This window comes from Silene latifolia, chromosome 6 (genome assembly GCF_048544455.1).
Source record: "Silene latifolia isolate original U9 population chromosome 6, ASM4854445v1, whole genome shotgun sequence".
Lineage (NCBI taxonomy): Eukaryota > Viridiplantae > Streptophyta > Magnoliopsida > Caryophyllales > Caryophyllaceae > Silene > Silene latifolia.
This window is the reverse complement of record NC_133531.1, coordinates 53,465,210-53,487,421: the sequence shown is the minus strand read 5'-3', so window position 1 is coordinate 53,487,421 and position 22,212 is coordinate 53,465,210. Positions and strand designations below refer to the sequence as shown.

The window sequence follows — 22,212 nt, the reverse complement described above, 5'->3', positions numbered from 1 at the left end:
AGCTTTCATCTCCAATTAAAAGATATAAATATAATGGTAAAGATAAGGAAAGTATTAGCACGAAGACTTATTATTGGCTAGGGAGGATACATTAACAGTCCTCCTGAAGAATATATATTCGGGTTCGGTTTGAATGAATGAATTAGGTCAGGTTATATTAGATAAGATATATTACTCCAGTAGGTCTCATGAGAGACCATCTCCCACTAATTTAGTGGGAGACATAATAGGGAAAAAAAAAATTTAGTGGGTCCCTCACCCCATCATGTGAGAGGTCTCTCAATAACGCTATTGAGAGACTGTCTCTCCGAAGTTTTTGTGATATTACTCATATAGTCTTATTAGCTCGAATCAGGTTATTTTGTTTCTTAAACATATTTAATGTATTGTTGTCATGTCATTTTAGATACCCGTGCACTCAAAAATAATTTAACGGAAAAAAAAGTCTTTTGCATAATCAAATATTTACAAGGGAGTATTTAATAATTAATCATTTATTTTTGAAATAGTTAATATGAAGTGTGTATTAAAAATTGTCAATTGAACCGTTAAGGACACTTGATCTGATTTACCTACGGGCTCAGCTTGAATAAAATCAAATGTGGATAGAAGGTTGAGAGGAACGTCGTCGTGGTTCGAGGTGTTGGGTTGGGACACCAGTATGGTGGAGGGTGTGCTGGTGGATCTCAGGGTAGTCGGTCAGAGATGGTGAACGCTGCTTCTAGACGTCCAGGCGATGATGGGTGAGAGAGAAGGTGGAGAAGTGAGAGGAGAATAGAGGGAGATGAATAATATGACCCAAAAAGTATATGTACAATAATGAGTAAAATTAAGTGTATATTGCCTGATAAATAGTTTATGAAATCGACAATAATTTTATGTTCGCCTTTTAGATTTTATCTCTCATAAGTTAAAAAGTAAAGAAAAAATAAATTAAGCAACATAAATTATCAAAAGTGTATTAGTAAACAAAGTAAATTTATCTAAAATTTAGTTATTTACTTTATTAAATAAGAAAATACGTAAGTTTTTATTCTTAATAATAATTTTCGTTACCATGCAGTGTACGGGTTCAAAAACTAGTATAAGTTCAGTTCAGATCCTAAGTTGTAATCCTATAAATTCAGTTCAGTTTAAATCAAATCCGTTTCAGTTCAAAAGAACAAGACCTAAGCAATGAAAAAGCAGGAAATACTCGTACAATAAAAGTGGGGGTTGGAGCGGAAGAAGCAAGGAAATAACATTAAACAAGCGGCACAGGATTTGTGGTGCTTCATCATCTTCATCAAATCATCAGTAAAATAAATCAGTAATATCGGACAACTTAGTTAAAAGGAGATGGCGATGAGGGATTTGGTGAACGGAGGAGCGGCGTGTTCCGTCCCCGGCTCATCTTCTTCTTCTAATCCTCTCGGCGCACTCGCCAATACTCTCCTTGGTTCTTCCTCCAAAACTCAGGTCAACTTTTTTCTTTTACTCTTTTTTCTTTACCATTATTCATTCACCTTTCTTATCCTACTATTATCACTATTAAAAATGCTGGCTCTTGCTTTGTTGTTTGTTTAGTCGCAATTTGTAATACTGACTTTCTGATTAGCGATCACTTTCAATTACACTGATGATGATTTTTAGCCTGTTGGTTCAAACGGCGATCCTCTGTACCATAATTCGTATGTTCCACTCCCTTCCCCTTCATTGTTACTCCATTTGTTTGGTGTAAATGTAATAAAATGTTATTACTCCCTCCATCCGGTCAATTGTTGTCCTTTGATTTTGGCACAAAGACCAAGGAAAGAGGAGGGGGCCAATTACTAAATGACAAGTGGAACAAATTGAGTATGAATGATCAAATTGCTCATCAAGTTCATTCTTAAAATAGAAAGGACAACAAGTGATTGAGACATCCCAATATGGAAAAGGACAACAAATGACCGGGACAGGGACAGAGGGAGTATTTGTTGAGGTTTCGAATCCGTCTGCCTTTTGTTTTCATATTGAGCTTCTGATCATCTTACATTATAAAAAATTCAATTGCCAATGCTTTTGTATCTACACTCTCTTTCTAAAACAAACCTTTCGATCAATAAATAGGGTTACCTTCACACTCTTTTGGTTTTGGTTTCCATGGAGTGACTTGAAATTGTACATGTTTTTAAGTCCATATGTGAATGGCGTTTATGATGCGGTCATCGAAGATGTTGATTCGTTGCCTAGCACGAGTGTTGGAGACGTTTATTCGGGTTCGAAGGCTCTTTGTGTTTGTATGGTAACGTGGGCAGTAGTGTGACTTTTTGTTGGTGTTTATTTCCTTTGCCTTTTTAGCTAATAGTTTTATTTTTGTTAAATCCTAAATAGTTGTAATTAAGTGGAATAAATTGGCTAGTTAATATCCTTAAATTAGCTAGTTAATTTTCTTAGGATTACAAGGGACTTTTCGGTTGTCTCTTTGGGCTATTTAAGCCAACTTTAATTGGAATAAAAATCATCCAAAGTTTAAACAAAAATCACTGTGTGAAATTTCCCTGAGTTGTTGCGTGCAATTCATTTGGCTTCGTAAGATCGCGTTTTCTTGCGTAGTTCTTCGAGTATCAAATCAATAGGTCTTGGTTTGACTCACGATTATCGAACTATAGGTCTAGTTCGTTAATCACATATCTTTGTTACTTTATTCCGCTGCGAAATTCGTATCATAAGTGGTATCAGAGCTTCGGCTCTTGATTTTTCCATTAATAGAGACGATCCTATTGTTTCGTTTTTTTTTTTAAAAAAAAATGAATTAAAAAGAAAACCAGAAATTGTTCAATTGTATCGTTTGTTGAACGTTCGATTGTCCTTTGAATTGACGCGTTCGATTCACCCTTGTTATTGTTTGACGCGCTTCAAACTTTAACCCGATTGATAGCAATAGGTCTTGCGATTCAATCACCCATTGGTCGAGTAATAGGTCTTACTCGAACAAATATCCCGTTCGTTGTTCGTTATATTGATGTCCCTCGTTATGTCCGCTGCGAAATCACATCAGTTTATGCAAACCACCAAACACTAATAACGAATTGGCACACCATGTATGGCAGTATGGTCAATGAAATAGATTACGAGAATATCCTTTTTGATGTTCATATTCATGGGTGCGTCAATTTTTCATTTTACCATAACTGAGGAAAACATGTTCTTAGAAGGTAATATTTTCAAGCTCAGTAGTTCACATCTATTAAACATAACGTAATGGACTGTGAAAGCTTTGGGTCTGGATGAAGGCATTATATTTAGGCTGTATTAATGTCACACTTTATTGATTTGAGACAGCTGTCATTTCAAGTCTTATTTGAAGCTTTCTGGTCATATCGTGCAAAGTGCAAAATTTTGTATTGTGTATCATTGCCGTTTGAAACTATATGTGATGGACCTCATGATTTTTTTTGAGCATGGAGCTTTGCTGTCTAGCATTCAAAGTATAGAGGAACTTTTTGGAGAGTCTATGCATTTGACACACCGTATCAACATTTTTTTTTTGATTGGTCATGGAATCGTTTGGAAATTTGAATTTAAGTTTGGTCCTTGTGAGAAGGCAATCATAGATGTGTCTTTTTAAAACATGGTTTACTTTGTACTTACTATAGATATTGTATTTTGCTTATAATAGGAAAGGTTAAAGGAGATTCCCACATCGACTTCCTCAGGCACAGGCGGTCAGTTCCACTCAAGTTATGATGGGCAGTTAACAGCTCTTCCTGGTTCAGAATTAGATCAACAGTTCAGTCTGCAACCGAGTGGCCAGGTTCTTAGTTTATTTAGGCTATGTAACTTGTAACAGTCTCTTATTGTTGAATCATATTGTTTCTCTGTAAAGTCTCCTAAGGATTACAGAATCGTCTGTCAGGATTTTCTCCAAAATTTCCGTGCCGTTAGTCACGGTGGATTAGCAGAGGCATGGGATGATATTCATCATCCTCAGAGGGAATCAAGTATTCCTGAGTCACGGCACATGTATGATCAAGGATTTATGTCTCAATCTCAGCAATCATGGGATGGTATTTCATTTGAATTTGTTGTCCCGTTAATTTTGTTGAGTTAATTTGTAATATTTCCTTTTTACCTTTTCATATTTTGATTTCTATTACTCTTAATATACTAAGGCCTTGTTTGGATGCCAAAATAGGAGGGAAATGGAGGGAAGGGAAAGAGAGGGAGGGTAAGGGAGGGGGAATGGGGAGTAGATGTTTGGATACAATTTCCCTCTAAATCTTTCCTACAGTGGAGGGATTTTAATTTGCCTTGGAAGTGGGAAAATGGATCCCTCCAAATCTCTCCCCCTCCATTTCCCTCTACTCTTATTTGCTATCCAAACAAGAGATTTTAAATCCCCTACTGTCCCTCTCTTTCCTTTCCCTCCTTCCAAACACACCTTAAATGCAAGCTAGCTCATAGTTTATCTTTTTTGGCCCTCTAGAGGAAAATTACTTTCGGCGAACAATTGTCATTTCCACTTGTATTTGTTCCTCGTATCATTAACTTAAATGTTGATCCTTAAATATTCATTGGTTTGATTTTTGTATTGTTGCTATTTATTTACCTATCTATTTTGGGTTGGCAGTTGCTAATAATAAAACAAAGTATTAGAAGTCGGCTTATTTTCATTTATCCTGCAGGACCACCACAGCAAATATTGTCAAGTTTCTTGCATTCCTTTGTTGATAGTAGCCGTGTTGGGGCACCCTTTCGTCCAACTACACTTCCGATGTTAGGTTTGACAGAAGGTGACAAACAATGTATACGTAATCGTAGCAGCATCATGGCTCGGCATATTTTTGTAGATAAGAGTGAAGACTTTATCAATGCACAGGTTTGTCATTTTGTTTTCCCTGGTCCATACAAAGTGAGATTTTACCTGTTCAAGTGATTCTTAGATAAATTTCTGTTATTTTGGGAACTGTACATAACATAGTCTATTACTTGGTATAATCCAACTCCAGTTCAAATTTACGTCTTACTGCCAAAATTTCACCTTAAGGCTATGATATAAGTTGGGCTTTAGCATCTGGTTCTTAATTAAAAAACATGAATGACAATTCCTCTTGTTATGCTTATATCATTAAGAGAGGATTCATCTGCCTTTGCAAGATCTAGTTAGACAATAATTATCGTGAAAATGACGTTCATGACATCAATTAATCAACACAATAATTTTTTTTCTAAATAATACTCTATGCTCTAGAGTATGGGCGAGTTCCCTTGATTAGCTTAATATTCAAGTTCATACAACAACAATGTCTTTGTTACTTAGTCCTTTAGAATTTATGGTTGGTTGACATGAATGATGAACCCTAGTAAGAAATTGTCACAACCTATTGTGATGTCTCCCTCCACAATACCACCCCTCATATTTCCTCAATTTAGTATTTTTAAAAAGTTCATCTAGTCAATTCACTGCTCATGTAACATAAGCAAATTAGCATCCTGTTACGGATGGTGATTTACTGATCCGAAAACGATTCTTTATTCGGGTGTAATCACTTGATGGGCTAAATTTGGCGGAGAATTCAAGAAGATTAAAGGACCTTTTAGAGGTATCCATGTCTGCAATATTCTAGAAATATGTAGTGTACTCTAGAATTGTGTAGAGTATTCTAGAGTTGTCTAGAATATTCTAGAATGGTGTAGAAGTGTCTAGGTAGTTTTAGATATTTCTTGTATGTATTAGGATGTTCATGTATATTCTAGTTGTGAGTAGAGTGTTCAAGAATATAGTCTAGAGTGTTCTAGGAAGTTTTAGGTTATATTTGTGTAGAAGTTTCTAGAATATTTAGGGTAGGAGAAGTGGTTTATAACTAGACCAAGGTTGTACATTTTCACTTGAGTGATTGAGAGTTTCATTCAAGCTTTATCAAAGATGTCTTGTGTGTTCTCCACTTTAATCTCCCAAAACACTTCTCCATCAAAGTGAGTGTGAGGGATAACCAAATGGTATGCATAACGGGCATTGATCCTTGGATCGTGGTTGCATACAAATGAGAGGCTCGAGTCAATTTAGGAAACACGACTCGTTGATGACCGGACTGTTAGACAGAGGGCGCACGGGGCGCAGCTTGCTTCCGGGTGTCAAGAGAAGTCGGCACGTGACAATCTGCCATCTTAAATAGATATAACTTTCACCTTACTAGTTCTGACATTCCTATATTCACCTTACTAGTTGTGACATTCCCATATTGGCCCTTTCCTATTATATCCGCACAGTTGATGTGATATTTGCATCTGGGCAACACTCATCTTTTATAGCTTTGACTTACTTACATGCACTATTGGTTGACTTGTGTGATACACATGATTTTATTTGGCATGTTCTAGGGTTTATCACCTTGTAATGTTTTGTGGCAAAATGAGTTGCTTTCGTTTTGTTTGGTCAAATTTGATGTCTTGGCGAATTGGATATTGCTTGAACAATTGTGTGGGCTTTGGTTCTTGCACACACGATATAATGTTACCATCTCCCTTCTTAAAGGGATGTCGTTTGGTGGGGGTGAATATGCTTCCCAAACTTGCACACCTATCAAAACATCCAACAACAAACACATCAGTTCCGGTGAATAAAGATTTGAAACCACACTCACTTCTTTTACTCGCTACACATCTAAGCCGAGACATTTTCCGCCATCATATTCTGGGTTGTTTGGTTTGGGCAAGGGAAAGGAATTGAGAAAGGGAAGGGAGTATTCCCTTTCTTACATTTTGTTTGGTTACATTCATGAAAAAGGAATGACACAACCACCGACAATCATCCAATTACTTACCCATCACAAACACACACCACCAACTACCACCACAGCACCACCCACCCAGAATTGCCGTTTTCTATGTTGTACTCGTGTTTCTTCAAATTCTAATATCAATTAGTCTCCCTTGTGACATACACTAACCGTCACAAGTGAGAGATGGGTCGGTTGCATACCATATATTATGTTAATATGGATAAAAGTGACCCTGCAAATGTGTCATTTCGTCTCTTATTTGAACTGTCAACATAAACATTTACAAATATAATTTTTGTCGAATATGTGACCACTTCAGGTATAAAAAAACATACAATTTTGTTCATCTCTAAATTCACGTGACCATACGAATTTGAGCATGTTCCACGTCCCTCTGCATCAATTTTGTATTGGAACCAGGTATTTGGAGGATGAATTGATGCAGAGGGATTGTTTGTATTTATTATTATGGTTGTTTATGTTTACATTTCCTGTTTAGGGAACTTTGAACATATACACTTACTATCTTACCCTTCTTTCACACCCTTATCAATCATCATTCTCATCTCTCAATACCCTTATTAAACCCAATCAAGAACTCAACCGCCACTAACCACACCTATTCCTCTCACCCACCATCCCCACCCACCTCTTACCATCCTATGCTTCATCATCAACTACACCCAACTCGCCAGAGTTTCTGCCTACCGGCCAAATACCATCTTCAAATCGCCGGATCACACCCATGTGCCGGAAAACACTTACCCCTCCCCTAAAGCTAAAAGTCCCACCTGAAAACCTCAATCCCTAACTTAGAAAACCCTGGTAGGAATCGAGGTTTCCAGGCGTGCGGTAGGTTTTTCGGCGGTGGGGTGTTTTTTCGAGGGTGGGATTCAATTTCCAGCCAAGAGAGGTTGTTTTCTAGGGTGTTTCTGGGGTGATTTACTGCGGGTTGTTGGGTGGGGTCGATTTTGAGAAAGGTTGTTCTAGGGGTTGCAAGTCTAACTGCCGTCGGAGTGAGGTGGTTGTGAGGCGGTGGTTGAGCAGTAGGTGGTAGGTGCCAGTTGGCGAGCTTGGTTGGTGAGGTGAGGATTGACAAGTGGAGAAGTGTGAGGGTATTGCATAAGGAGTATATGGGTAAAAACCTCTCTCTTACATAAAAAACCGATCCAAAGATAAATGTAAACATCTACATGAATAGGAGGGATTATACCCCTAAGGCCTAAACTAAATGAATAATTCTTCAAAGGTTTATAGGAAGACAGTCTAAGGGTATTTCAGTGAAATTTTTGAACTTTTAAAAGTTTCAGGTCCATTATAGCTATCTCCTGGATACGGATGTCTTATATTCTATTTTTTTTTCTTAAATACTAACCTACAAATGTATTAACATGTGGCATGGAAACAAAAACTGTTGCGTAACATGTGATTTATGTACATCATTAATTTCTTTTATGTTTTTATGCAGGTTGATGCATTACTGTGCTCACTAGATATTGACAAAGATATTCAAATCAAGGGGCATCTACCTGGCAGGGTTAGGGAACTTGATCAGTACTGGAATGAGTCACAGCGTATGCTTGCTCCGGTTGCTCCTGCTGCTGATGAATGGGCTAATGAGTATAGTCAGCGTTCAGCAGAACATTTCAGTCCTAATGGCTGGGTCAATTCATTTGAGAAGCAGTACGGGCCTGGTGGCTGGGCCTCTGAGTTTGAGCATGTAAGAAATGAATAATGGAACTCTGCTTGTAGCCTGTTTTTACTATAACTCCTTTTGTTGCAAATTTTGGACAGTTAGAAACATGTCATTTTCTAATTTCTACTAGTAATTGGATTGCTAAAACCTAGAGAAGTCTGGAGTTTCCTGTGTCTCGTTGATTACTCTTTGCTGTTATTACCCATCATGATTACTAGACGTAACTTCCTATGAATATCTTCTGATAACAAAATCTTAGTTTATAAAGTGTGCCTTTGGCGCGCTTTAGCCCAAGACTCAGTGAGGCACTAGCCAGAACATATCAGTGCGCCCTGCGTGCGCCTTATAGACAAGGCACAGCAAACGAGGCGCACTGGTATGCATTTTCAATATTTTTTCTTCTAGTTTGTTTGTTTTGATGGAGCCATAGACTCATTACTCTCTTGTTCTGGAATTTGGTGGAATAAAACAAAATGACTCATTAAAGTGGCTGCCGTTTTTTGTATTATGAAGTAGCAGTCATTCGGTACTGTTCTTGACACAATTTTCATTTTGGGCCATTTAGAAACAGTCTCAGTCTCTTTCTAACACAGGGGTAAGCTTTTGTACATACGACCATGGTTACCGAATTCGCTATGAATACGTCCTTACCAATTCGCAATTCGCTCTTATAGAATGTGTGTTATATGTATTTTCAGTAAGCAACATAATAGAATTCGCTTTTAACAATTCGCGATTCCTAGGGCACCGAACGAATTCGGTAACCATGCATACGACCCCTCTACCCTGCAATTTTCGGGAGCCATTGAGGCACTAGAGTGATGTTGTTGTTTATTATACCCTTCTCTTTGGCACAATATCCTTAATGTTGCTTTACCAAAAAAAAAAAAACAATATCCTTAATGTTTATGTCTTTACTTTTTTAACCCACTTTGAAATTCAAGAAATGGAAATATTGCACAAAAAAACACAAATTTGTTTGTAAAAAATGTGTGCCTCATGTCTCTAAGGCACGCCCCTTTTTCTCGTGTGTTGTGCTTTGGCTTTGTTGCCTCGGCCGCCCTCGCCTCAGTGAGGCTCACGCCTTTTCAACTAAGAGCTGAATTCCTGTCTGCATCCGTTTGTGTTAATGTGTGAATATCTCAACTAAATATTTTCCTTGTGGAAAACTAATTGAAATTACGAAGGTACTTTGACTAGTTCTGGATGAAATATAAGCTATTTGTTATAGATGTTTTATGTAATTTTATCTAAGATCAGCTGAATAAACTGATACCTTTTCTTTCTATATAGGAACAAAGACAGATTGCATCACTGAATCAGTCGCCAGGCCAGCATATGACCAATTTAGCGGCAATGGAGCAGACACGCATGCTTGCACACACATTAGGCCAAAATAACGACCCTAAATTTCAGGTTAGTAAATTGTTTTTGCTGCATATTATCCTTAACAAAATATGATTTGATAATCAAAAGGATGTCACTTTAAGAGTTGCAGACTTTTTAGGTCATTTTGATATTGCGCGCTAGGCTTGTGGTTCTTTGGCAGTTGATTGTGTATATTGTTAGAGTGCGACCCTTGCATTTTGTTGTGGAATAAATCTAAATGTTCTACACCCCTAATAGACTGTCCTTAACTTGTAATTATCTGCTCCATATGATATAAGTGCTCAGTGGTGCGAAGGAATTTAGGATCTGGAGTAACCTTTTGTAACTATAGGGGTAAGTCGGTTAAAACCGTAACATCACGAGGGGTAAAAAGACTTATTTGGCATTGTAATGTAAGGCCGCGAGCACTAATACTGTATTAGGGCAGAAAAAGCATTCCTGGAATTACAATGTAAGGCTGTAAGGCTGTACAAATCTGCTTCCTCCTTATTACTAAGGAACATTAATAGTTCGTAGATATGCTGAGATAATGGTATACGTGTAGAAGTTGTTGGAGTAACATTGAGAAAATATTTTGTAGTGTACTGTATCTCTTAATTTGTGAAATATGACTTCTGAGGTATGGAGCCTGGAGGAGAAGTGAATCTGGTCAGTGAGGCAGTTATGGTTAGATTTGACGCCGTTAGTAAACTAACTGATTAGGTGGTACATGGTACGTCGTATGATTGAATATATTAGTGCTTGATGCAATTCATTGAACTTCTTCCCGGTGAATTTCTTGTCAGCTTAAGTTCTTGTCAGCTTTGATTAGTGTCTGAAGTTTTTTTTGGAAATGTAATTTTTCTTTATCAAAGCATAACTGGTCAAATATTGATGCGAGTAGTTTACAATTTTGCACATGCTAGCTGGTCTTCCAGATTAAAGGACATTATGCTATTGTTCGTATATGAGATGTATAGTTGTATCTCATTAGTTCCTATGCTGATATTATTATACATTTGCTCGTGCATACGATGTGAAGAATTCAAAGTTCCTCCAGTTTGTGTCAAAGATGAGTCGTGGTGAATTATTTGTTGAAGACAATCAACTCAAGGAGAATTCAGTTTCCACGCCTGGGAGTTGGGCGGAAGAATACCAAAAACAGCATGATGGTGGCCTCTCCTGGTCTGATCAGTTTGCTCGTGAGGAGGCAAGTTCTCAGCTTCTGAATTTCCAACTTTTTAAATCATGCATATGCCTAACATTTTCGTGATGGAAGGTTGATGATCACGTATGGCAATAACATTGTCTTGAGATATTTCTGTTCATCCAATGCATTTGACATGGTCTTATACAATACTAATTAAACACCCTTTAATAACAAATAACTTGCTTCTAAGAGCGATTTAAAATATTTTACGCTTAACACAAGCTGCCTTCATTGTAAATATGTTTCTTTTCTTTTGAAATTTTTTAGTTATGACAAAACCAATGAATATGTTTAACACAAGTTGATTTCGCTAATCGAGGACTCAAAAGTTTGAAGAAATTTAATTCAAAATGTCAGTAACCATTTACTCTCCACATTTTCATGAAGCAACCAATGCAAGTCCAAATATGCCTCAAATTAGGGCTTGATGGGCTTAAGGTTCCATGAACTCAAATCCAGTTAGTGGCTTCTGTAAATTTGATCAATCCTGTTCAGCCAAAGTCTAAAGGCTAACTAAGCATGTGGATTTCCCTAGTAACTTCCTCCTCCTCCTCCTCCTCTCAGGACTCACCGATTTGGTTGCAAATGCTGCATAAAGCATCATACCAATTGAATACTTGTCATCTTAAACTGAATTTGATTCATTAAGTAGACAATTGCAGTCTCACTGGCTGTCTACTTGGAGTTTCATGAGAGGAAATGCACTTATTTGTAGCTGATTTTCGACCAATAGTTGTCTTGAGCCATGGGCCGTGTACATCCAAATCCCCTTACCTTGCTACAGGGGAAACCCTTTGAGGCTCTAGAATGATGCTGCTGCCATTCATCTTGAACCGTATCCTATGAAGCTATATCACAAATGGCCTAATCTTCTTCGAGGTTGTTTTCTAAATGTAACACAATATAGCAAGAAGATGTGCATGTGGCAACTTTTCATGTGTTAACTGAGTCCCTTAGCTTTGAGCTTTGACCCAATAATGCAGATGGAAAATTGTCATAGTCTGAACTCACCTATCTCTAGTCCCTGGGGATTTGTTCAATGCAAGATCATTGAAAGAAAAAGCTTTCTCTAATACTTTGTAATGAGGGGGTAATCAACAGTTGTGATGTGGAATAGTTATGGAGAAGAGAGCAAAAAAGGTTTCTTTCATGTCAGTGCTCTTTCTAAAATATAATTTAATCAAGCATCCCAACTTAAATGCCTTACACCTGTCCGGTTGACTTTTCTGTTTGACATTCGTCCTTGATGTATATTTATGATTTTTTCCCCTCATGTCACCAATTTAAATGATGGAAAGACATGGGAAGCTCAGGCTAGAATGTATTGACTGCTGGAGATTCTTGCCAGTACAAGATTGGAGTGTGTCTTGGTTAATCCATCATGATAATCTTGTCAACCTATTTTATTAGAAATTAAGAACTGGCACCATTGCAAACACCACCACTGCCACCCAACAAAGATTGCGATCGAGATATGGGGGATGGTTAAAACTTAAAAGATCCAATCTGCCTTATGATGTTCTTCATTGTTAGATCTTTGAACTACTATTAGCACAGATGATGGTGCTATTTGTTGAAGAGATAGTGAATTTAGCCTAGGCATATTTCTTCTCAGCCATATACATTCTACAAAAATTGTGCAGGTTGATTGATGTAAAGCAAAAACAATGGACATGCCTAGTTTGGTGTTAGGCTTTCTTTGTTGTTTGTATACTCACCTCGTCCATAAATAAATACGAGATCTTTTAGTATAAAACCAGAAGTGTTAAGCATGAAGCATAATTTAGTCTCACTTGTAAAATTGAAACTACTCGTATACATGGGTTTAAAATTTAAATCAGGTCACGACACTGCATCGCGGTTTGTAATGAGTTTAGATGTTTACACACAACAATTTGGATATTAACTCAGCCTCCTTTTAAATGCGGTGTCGACCACATTTATAGCGCAACGGCCGAGGTTAGGTCGATTAGGTCAGATTTGATCAAAATTAAGGCTGGTATTTGGTACATGCTTGCATACTGCAATGAATAAAGTTGCACTTGTCTGAATCAAATTATTTTGAAGATCGCAGAATAAAATCATTCTTCAAATCTCCTCTTGTTAATTCCTTGCATACTGGTCATTTTGTCATTGTGGGTTGACATATTTTTTGCCTTTGAGATACAATGTACTAAGTCAAATAACTTATAAACGTTTCTCAGCATCTTTTTTGAGAACTTGAATATGATTGTCCTATTTCAGTTAAGGTCACTCAGGAACAACCTCTTCGTTTTTTATAGAGGAAAGGTTGCTTACACTGTTACACACACACTCCCTTTTCTGCTTCTTGGAGCCTTTATAATGAACGGATGTCACTGATGAACTTTTGTGCCTTCAGTTTTGAATGTTATGGATAAGGGCTTACTTCTGCCATTGGCATTCGGAGTTTGTATATGTCAAGTATGGATCTTATATGTTCTGTATTTGAAGCTGTTAGCAAGTTTCACACTAGTGAGGGAAAGTGAGTTGAATCAATTGTGTATATTCAGTTATTGCTACCATCAGAGATTACCAAATTGTTAACCTGTAGCCTTTTATTATGAATTGATGACAATCCTTCATTCAACCTGTACCAGCATTATACCTTCTCTAACCTTGAAGGGTTTTGGTGTTTTTTATTTAAGTTTTCTTATTTCCAGCCATATGGTTTTGCAGGTGTCCCGTAGTGGCGATAAGTGGGTTAATGAATTTACTGCTGGAAATAAACATGAGGTAGCATCTGCTGATACATGGGTTGATGACTTCTCGAAACTGAATGTTCAAGATTGGGCAGAAGAATTTGGGAATCAAGCTGACAGTGCAGCTTGGGATGAATCTACAGATAGCTGGGCTGCTGCATATGATGAGTAAGTTTAATGTACAGAGACAAATAAGTGAATGGGATTGAAACAAATATGATAAGGGATGGTAAATTGACTTATGCCTAACAGTTTTAAGTCTCACTGAAGGAAATGCACCTTTTCTTAGGGGTAGGGGAGATTTAATACGTTAATGCTGGGGTCTGATTGGCTCTGGCTTCTATAGAAATTGGCTTCTTTACTTTGTGTTTAAAACACTATATATTGACTTACATTAGATACAAATTACAGGTATCTCAATGAGCAGTCTACTGCCAAACATAATGCAGGCTCCTCAAAGGGTGTCTATGAGTTCTCTGACATGAATCCCTATGTGGGTCATCCTGATCCTCTAAAAGAAGGGCAGGAGCTGTTTCGCAAGGGACTACTGAGCGAAGCAGTGCTTGCTTTAGAGGCTGAGGTCCTCAAGAATCCAGATAATGCTGAAGGTTGGAGGCTATTAGGAATAGCCCATGCTGAGAATGATGATGATCAACAGGTCAGCAGTTTATCAGCACGTTAATTACTTGTGACAGTCGTATAGTCATCGTTGCTCGACTTTTTTTTCGAGTTAAGCCCAAGATAAGGACCTAAACTATGAACATTTTTACAGGTAAGGACCTGAACTATAAAAGTTTATAGTTAAGGACTTCTGTTTCACGCCGTCAACTATCATCCATTAAAAGTTAATTTTTCCATGAAACAGCACGTGGGGTCCATAATACTAAAGATTTTTTTTTAATTGTTATACATCTAAAATAAGATAATCCAAAAAATGGGGTTGTTTATTTTGATTGACTGGTTTTTTTACTCAGTTATTCACTTATTCTCGCTTAATACCGCCTTATTATATATAATAACAATACTATAAGCGGATGTATTAAATACGAATGATGATATACATTAAAGTGAAAAGTTGGTTACTTAAAAGATTATTTACAAAAAAAAAATGTATTCGCGCGTTATTTTTACTTGATAGCGTTTTTAAATTATGGTAATAATTTCTAATTAAAATCTCAAAAAATGCTCTATGTAAAATCGAATTTGGCAACCGTGTAACCATTGTATTTGTATTATCATTGTCTCGTACGAATTTGGCAAAAGAAAAACTACATATTTCGTTAATTTAATCAACAAAGGTGATTAAATTTTCGCTTTTCGTTTTCAAGTTTCTAAGTATATACTCCGTATTAGTTAGCCATCCAAACTCGGTTTCGCCATCGTCAAGCAATTTTAACCAAGTTGATCCAAACATTAAAAAAAAAAAAATTAGAAGAAAAGAAAAGGTAGACAAGTCAGCCAAAATCAAAGTCACCATTTTTTAAATTATTTGCTACGTATTTGATTTTAGCCATTTAACAATTGCATTAATGTGGGCCCTTCATGTTTTCCCTTAGGAAACGTAGCTTTTGGTGAAAAATTGTTGACGGTGTTAAACCTAATGCCTTAACTGTAAACTCAAATAGTTTAGGTCCTTAACGGAAAAAAAATGTCAAGAGTTCAGGTCCTTATCTTAGGCATTACTCCTTTTTTTTCCTTGCATCAATAGTGTCTTCTTAGCACGGTGGTTTTATTGAGTCCAGGCTATAGCATCAATGATGAAGGCCCAACAAGTTGATCCGGCTAACCTGGAAGTGCTTCTTGCTCTAGGAGTGAGTCATACAAATGGTAAATCCCGTCACGATATTTTCCTCAAGTGAATTAGTGGTTTTTGATGGTTGTTGGTCAGGCTCATGCATTTGATTACTTCTGAATAGTATTTTCATACTACATTCTCCCTGTTTCCAGAATTTTCATGCATCCTATCTTCTCCCTGTTTCCAGAGTTTAATCTTTGTTTGGCTCTTAGCGACCTAGTTCTGGATATCCTTTGTGTAATTCTAGAGCCAAAGTAGAGAAGCTTGTCTAGTTATTAATTGTTGTTCTTTTGAGAGGCATGCTCCTTGGTAGTTTAGCTAGCATTCTGGAAAGATGCACTGGAAACTTTATGTATTTTAGGAAAAATATAGTTTCCCCTTTCCTGGTTACCAATGTTCGATATTTTTGTAGTAAGCAATGTTCTTGTTATTTCAGAGCTGGAGCAGTCAGCTGCATTGAAATATTTGTACCAGTGGCTTCGTAATCACCCAAGATACGGGACACTTGCCTCCGTGGAGCCATCTGATTCCCTCTACTATGCTGATGTAAGTGACCACCTCTTGAAATTCTTGTCATGTGATTTCGCTTATTATCAAGGTACTACAGTCCCAAAAACTTGGTTGCAAGCTGACACTGTTTGTCTCAAATGTTGCCATGAGCCTTTTTCTAACTTGTGAACTTAATTGGCAATGGAGTTTATATGACGTACACATATTATAATAGCCCAATACGATATTATATCGAACATGGTAGTATGAAGATTCACAAAAATAACAGATGTCACATCTGTCTACATGTGTCTTTGCTTGTTGAACAAATATTATTTACTCGTACTTTTTTTTAATATCTTATACTCCCTCCTATTCACTCATTTCTTCCCCTTCCATTTTGCACAAGAAATAAGAAAATGATTTTGGACCACACAAAACACTCAACCCACATACAAATGAATTTGGACCACACAAAACCTTCTAAAAAAGGAAAGAGGAAAGAAAATCCGACTATCATGTGATACGGAAAGAGGGAGGAACTAAGTGAATAGGAGGGAGTATTTTTCATTTTCAATGGAGCCACATACTATTCTATGTCCATGGAATATAGCTTAAAGTAAAGCATAATAGCTCATTAAAATGTCCGCCCTTTTTATATTGTAAAATATGCAACTTTCATCTTGGTCATCTAAAAACAGTTCAACATTGGTGTAAAAATGCATATATTCAAGCTCTTCTTATCCTGCTATGGTAATGTGTTGGTAGAAATGGGATCAGATACCAATTAAGGTGTGGCTTTGCACATTGTCAACTAAATCGCAGCTGTACTTATGTAGAGGTCCTTATGCAGTCTTTTTCTCCTTCATTATTCTTTCTGTTCTATTTTTTCATATATTGAATCATGGATTAAGAAGAAAAGTGTGGCAATTACAAATCATAGGGCATTCATCAGCTGCAGATAGAAAGCCAGTTATTTGTTTTTTTTTGTATCTTCTAGGGTAGGAATATTAATCATTAGGGCATTCATCAGCTGCAGATAGAAAGCCAGATATTGTTACTCTATTTGTTTTTACGTCTTCTATGGTAGGAATATTAATAGTCTTTCATAGTTTGTCAACTGCTGCCTCCTTTCTAAACTACTTTCAAATCCTGCTAAATTATTGGCAATCATAGTTTCTTTAGCTATGGTTTCTTATTGGAAGAGATTGCATGCAGGTGGCAAGGATATTCAATGAAGCTGCCCAGATGTCTCCGGAGGATGCCGATGTCCATATTGTCTTGGGGGTCCTCTATAACTTATCTCGGGAATACGACAAAGCTATTGATTCATTTAAGACATCTTTAAAACTGAAACCACAAGATTACTCACTTTGGAACAAACTTGGTGCCACACAGGCGAACAGTGTTCAGAGTGCTGATGCGTTAGAAGCTTATCAGCAGGTACTTTCATTTTCCGTTGATGATTTCATAGCCCCTAGTTTGTTTAACACTGTAATCAGCCTATGATCGTCTTCGGACATTCCATTGAAATTGGGTCTTCTATAAAACATAAAAAACCCTGCATACTTGTCATTGTCCAGTGATTGTAGGATCTCTGTGAATCATATTATAAATCTCAGTTACAGTGGCTGTTTTGGTTGTTGTGGTCTAATCTCACTAATTGCAGCTAATATCGCGTTAAAATGCGGTTAAATGCAGTTGCAGTTATTCACAAAACCTTGATAACACAGTTGCGATTCGATGTCACGGCGGATATTAGAACCATGGTCTCGATTATTGTTTGTTTTTTTAAGCTATGTCACTAACTTTTTTTTTTCCCTTTGTTACTTTGTTGGAGACTATTGCATTTGACACGACATAGTTTACTCTCTTATACTTGGGCTTTGTCTGTAAAAATATACGTTTTCAAGAAAACAGTTTTCTAATCCGGGCACTTTCTTTTTGTTCAGTCCTTTAGATGTGTCTGCAAAGATTTAGTGTTGCCTGTTTGATTCCACGAACTTTCTGGTTACTGCTTTAACTAATAATGTCGTACTCTAAACATATTGTTGATGTCAAGGTCTTAATCCTGCAACGGGGTACTATATGACTCTGGACTTTCCAATGAAAGCCAGCTTCTTATTTAATTGCTTCAAACATTGCATTTTTTAAATATGGTCAAATTTAGTGGAGGTGGTTTGTCAGCAGATGTAGGATCCTTCACCTTTTTTTTTATACAGTAAGTATTATCATATATTAAACAGAAAACAAGCTTCACTCTCCATTTTATGAAGCGGCAGTAGTATTGTTTCAAGTGAAGGGTAAGAAATAACCTCTTCGTTATTGCTGGGGAAGAAACACTTCATATGTTCAAAATCTCGTTGCATTTCCTTTTGAAATCCACAATGGTGATTAGAATGATGATTACAATTTTGTCAATGTTGCCCATTGCAAAGGAAAGGCAACTTGAACATGAACTTATTATCGCTTTTCCCCGCTTTATGTGCATTGGTGAAACTCCTTTGGTATTTAGTATCTAGTAATCTAGTATTATATATATTTCCTTTCGAGTGCAACGTAAACATGAGACATTGATCACTTGAATTTAGATCATTTACGATTTGCTGGCAATCCTGGTTGTGCTATAACATCGGTGGGATGATATTTTTTGGATTCTTTTAACATGAGTTTCTTTATTCTTTTTTTTTTTTTTTTTTTTTTTTTTTAAATTCCTCACTCCAAACTGATCAGTTGTGGTCTTAAATTGTTTTCCGCATTGCAACGTTGGCATTGGTTCCTATTTAATTAGATTGTTGTATTTATTTCTATTTCCCCTGTCTGGAATTAATCTTGGCTCTGTTGCTTGTGTTCAGGCGCTAGATCTAAAGCCAAATTATGTTCGTGCATGGGCAAACATGGGTATTAGCTACGCCAATCAGGTTTTGCTTTAGTTCACCTTTTACTGAATGTAATTTTTGTCGAGTCAACAGCATGTCTATCCCTATCATATATTCAAGTCTTATATAATACGGAGGGATTATTGGGCAAGAGGGGTAGGATGAACAGAAAACTTTGTAGCCATTGAGGTTGTTCGAACTTAACTCTTTCATCTTCTGAAGGTGAGAAGGAAGGAATAAGATAATGGCCCTCAGTGCTGTTTCTAGGATTTCAGAATGGGGATGCAAATATTAACATATAAGTAATTCAGTATTAACAACAAAAAATTTCATCATCCAGATAGTCTAAATTACAACTTTGATTAGGCAGTAAGATGCGGCGACTTTTTGTGCCTTGTAAACGGTCTATTACAACAACAACAATAACATCAGAGCCTTAATCCCAAAATGATTTGGGGTCGGCTGACATGAATCATCCTTTAGAACCGTGCATGGGTGATCGCACACCTCAAAATGCGAAAATATAGAAAAGGAAAAGTGAAAAACAAAAGGGGAGTGAAACATAATACCAAAGCCAAGGTAGACTTCTAGTTTTAAAATTGAAGTCCGGATTTCTTTTATAAAAACTTAGAATTTAAATCGAGAATAAAGATTAAAACAATTTTGAAAACCGAAGTAAAACTTGAATTTTTAACATTTTCATCCTTTTACGTAAGCCATTGCAGGAGTTCCCAAAAGTCCCCTTTATTACTTGAATTTTCATGTTCTTCATGTGTATGATATGCTGGCCCTGAACGCAAAAGATACCGGATATGCTAGCCCTTACCCGAAAAAGAGTGCTCCACATGTCTATAAGGCGGGTGTCTTTGCCTTGTGCCTAGTCGTCACGAGCACTCGTTACCTTGGTGCGCCTCACGCCTTTTAAAACTAAGAACCTAATAAATGTAGTGATCAATCAGAACTCCTAAATTGAAACCTAATTAATCTAACCATCAGTTCTATTCAAATACTACTGCAATATCTGAGGGGTTAAAGAACAAATGAACAATACCCTACAACAAATGGTCCAGTGACTCCAAGGTTGCTGCCACTGTTGCCTGGTCGAGTAGTCGAAGTGAAATTTCATTATCCCTTTTTCAAGATCAGAGTGATAATTTTGTGTGTTTAGGCTGTCATTTCCATTAATTATTTTAAACTTAAGTTTAGTATTATTAATTTATATGTCAAGTCGATCTAATTAGATTCATTTCTAAAGTAAGTTCATAGTTGGGTCATTAATCACTAATCGGGTTACGTGTCATCTTGGATTGACATCAGTTCGGGTTGGATTGAGAAAAACAGGCTATTTTTATTGGTATGGGCTCGATTCAGGTCGGGATGTGGGCTCACCAACTTTTCAGCTAATATGGGGTCGGGTGACTTGGGTCAACAATGATTCCTGTAGGCTGCGAGTGTCTACTCCACTGAACCACCCTCCCTGTCTCGCTAGTCGCCAGTCAGTCCATGTCATATCATATGTTTGAATTTGCATAGAGAATTATGAGAATTTACATTAAATCCATAAAAAAAAATATTGTTTCTCTGGCAGGGCATGTACGAGGAGTCTATCCGCTTTTATGTTCGAGCACTTGCAATGAACCCAAAAGCAGATAATGCATGGCAGTATTTGAGGATTTCTTTGAGGTACCTTAGTTTGAAGAAGTGAAAAAGTGAATCTCTAGCAGGAATTTTTATGGGTGCTCACATGTCTTTGCCGTTTAACTTTGCAGTTGTGCTTCGAGGAACGACATGCTGGAAGCTTGTGATTCGCGTAATATTGATGTCCTTCAGAAAGAGTTTCCCCTGTGATTGTCTAGAGATAGATATCAGGATACGTGCGAGGGAGATGTGAAGAAGCCATTGGAATGCAGAAGGAACTACGAAGTGGGTTTTTTTCTGTGCCCCTTGCGTAAATTACATTTGTACAAGGTACTGTATCTATTGTTGTAAAATGTAAATTCTACATTATTCGATGTTTCTCAAGTTTAATAAAGAAAGGTCCACATGAAGGTTTACAGCAGCTTCAATTACATTTACATGAATGATTTTTTAAAATAATGTTCAAAAATAAAATATTTGTCGTTTTGGGTCGGTTTTGAAAGTATTTGTCAAAATGGTGTCTACGTAGGCTCGGGTTTTCAAAACCTGAATACGGAACAAACACGCCATTGCCAATGGTGTGTTTCAAGTGAGTATGAAATTGTAAACTTTGGAAAATGGAGTGAAGTAAACACGCCATTACAAGTGGCGGGTCTTAGGGAGTTAGGGTAGAGACACGCCAGTGAGAATGGCGTGTCTATTCAACATCCAACATCCACATCCAACTGAAGTGCAACATCCAACATCCAACTTTGGAAAAAACACGCCATTGCCAATGGTGTGTTTCAAGTGAGTATGAAATTGTAAACTTTGGAAAATGGAGTGAAGTAAACACGCCATTACAAGTGGCGGGTCTTAGGGAGTTAGGGTAGAGACACGCCAGTGAGAATGGCGTGTCTATTCAACATCCAACATCCACATCCAACTGAAGTGCAACATCCAACATCCAACTTCAACATAAGTGGCATAAGAATATTGTAAATTAGATTGTCCGCTAGCCCAATCAATGAATTTCAAGCAAGATAAAGCATCATCACTTTTATACCTGATCATATCCAATACAAGGGGTTTGACTCAAATTCGAACCCAAGTCAAGCTGTCATATTTTCGCCATTCTTCGAGTTCAAAACATCGAAATCCGATCAAATTTAGGTTTTTGGAAATCTTAAACCAATCCCTAAAAGAAGAAGCAATTTCATGAGAACTTGGAGACGAGTTATTTGAATTAGCGAGGAATTACAGATGGGTTTTGCACATAAGGAATGATACTTGAAGAAGAGAATGATTGAGAGAGGAAAAGCCTTGTGAATTTTGTAGTGCATCTATAGGGTTGGGTAAGCATAGTTTTAATGATAAAAATTGATTTTTGATGGGAAAATAGATGGGAAAATATATGATATGAATTTACAAAATGCATCAAATTAATTGGGAAACTGGAATTGATGCATCAGATGGATTGGAGTTTGTGAAGTTATTAATTGGGGACAATGGGGTTGAATCATTGATTGATATTAGAAGGGTGTGATATAATTGAATGAACAAATGAAGCTTTGGTCAGGATGAAGAAGAAGAAGAATAGAAAGATGAAGACGGAAGTGTGTGTCTTTTGTTTGAAGCAGATTCTGTAAATTTGATGCTGAATAGACACGCCATTCTCATTGGCGTATTTCT

At 37.0% G+C, this 22,212-nt stretch overlaps 1 protein-coding gene across 1 annotated transcript; it reads left to right on the top strand.

Moving 5' to 3' along the window:
* Positions 1-1,146: 1,146 nt before the first annotated feature.
* Positions 1,147-20,962, top strand: LOC141586794 (peroxisome biogenesis protein 5). Its single transcript, XM_074408145.1, has 15 exons — positions 1,147-1,458; positions 3,644-3,778; positions 3,881-4,031; positions 4,650-4,843; positions 8,215-8,466; positions 9,736-9,858; positions 10,853-11,020; positions 13,718-13,908; positions 14,152-14,398; positions 15,483-15,567; positions 15,972-16,081; positions 17,243-17,467; positions 18,880-18,945; positions 20,492-20,586; positions 20,673-20,962. Exons 1-15 carry the CDS (start codon positions 1,339-1,341, stop codon positions 20,749-20,751), a joined length of 2,241 nt encoding a protein of 746 aa, XP_074264246.1. The 5' UTR covers positions 1,147-1,338; the 3' UTR covers positions 20,752-20,962.
* Positions 20,963-22,212: the final 1,250 nt, after the last annotated feature.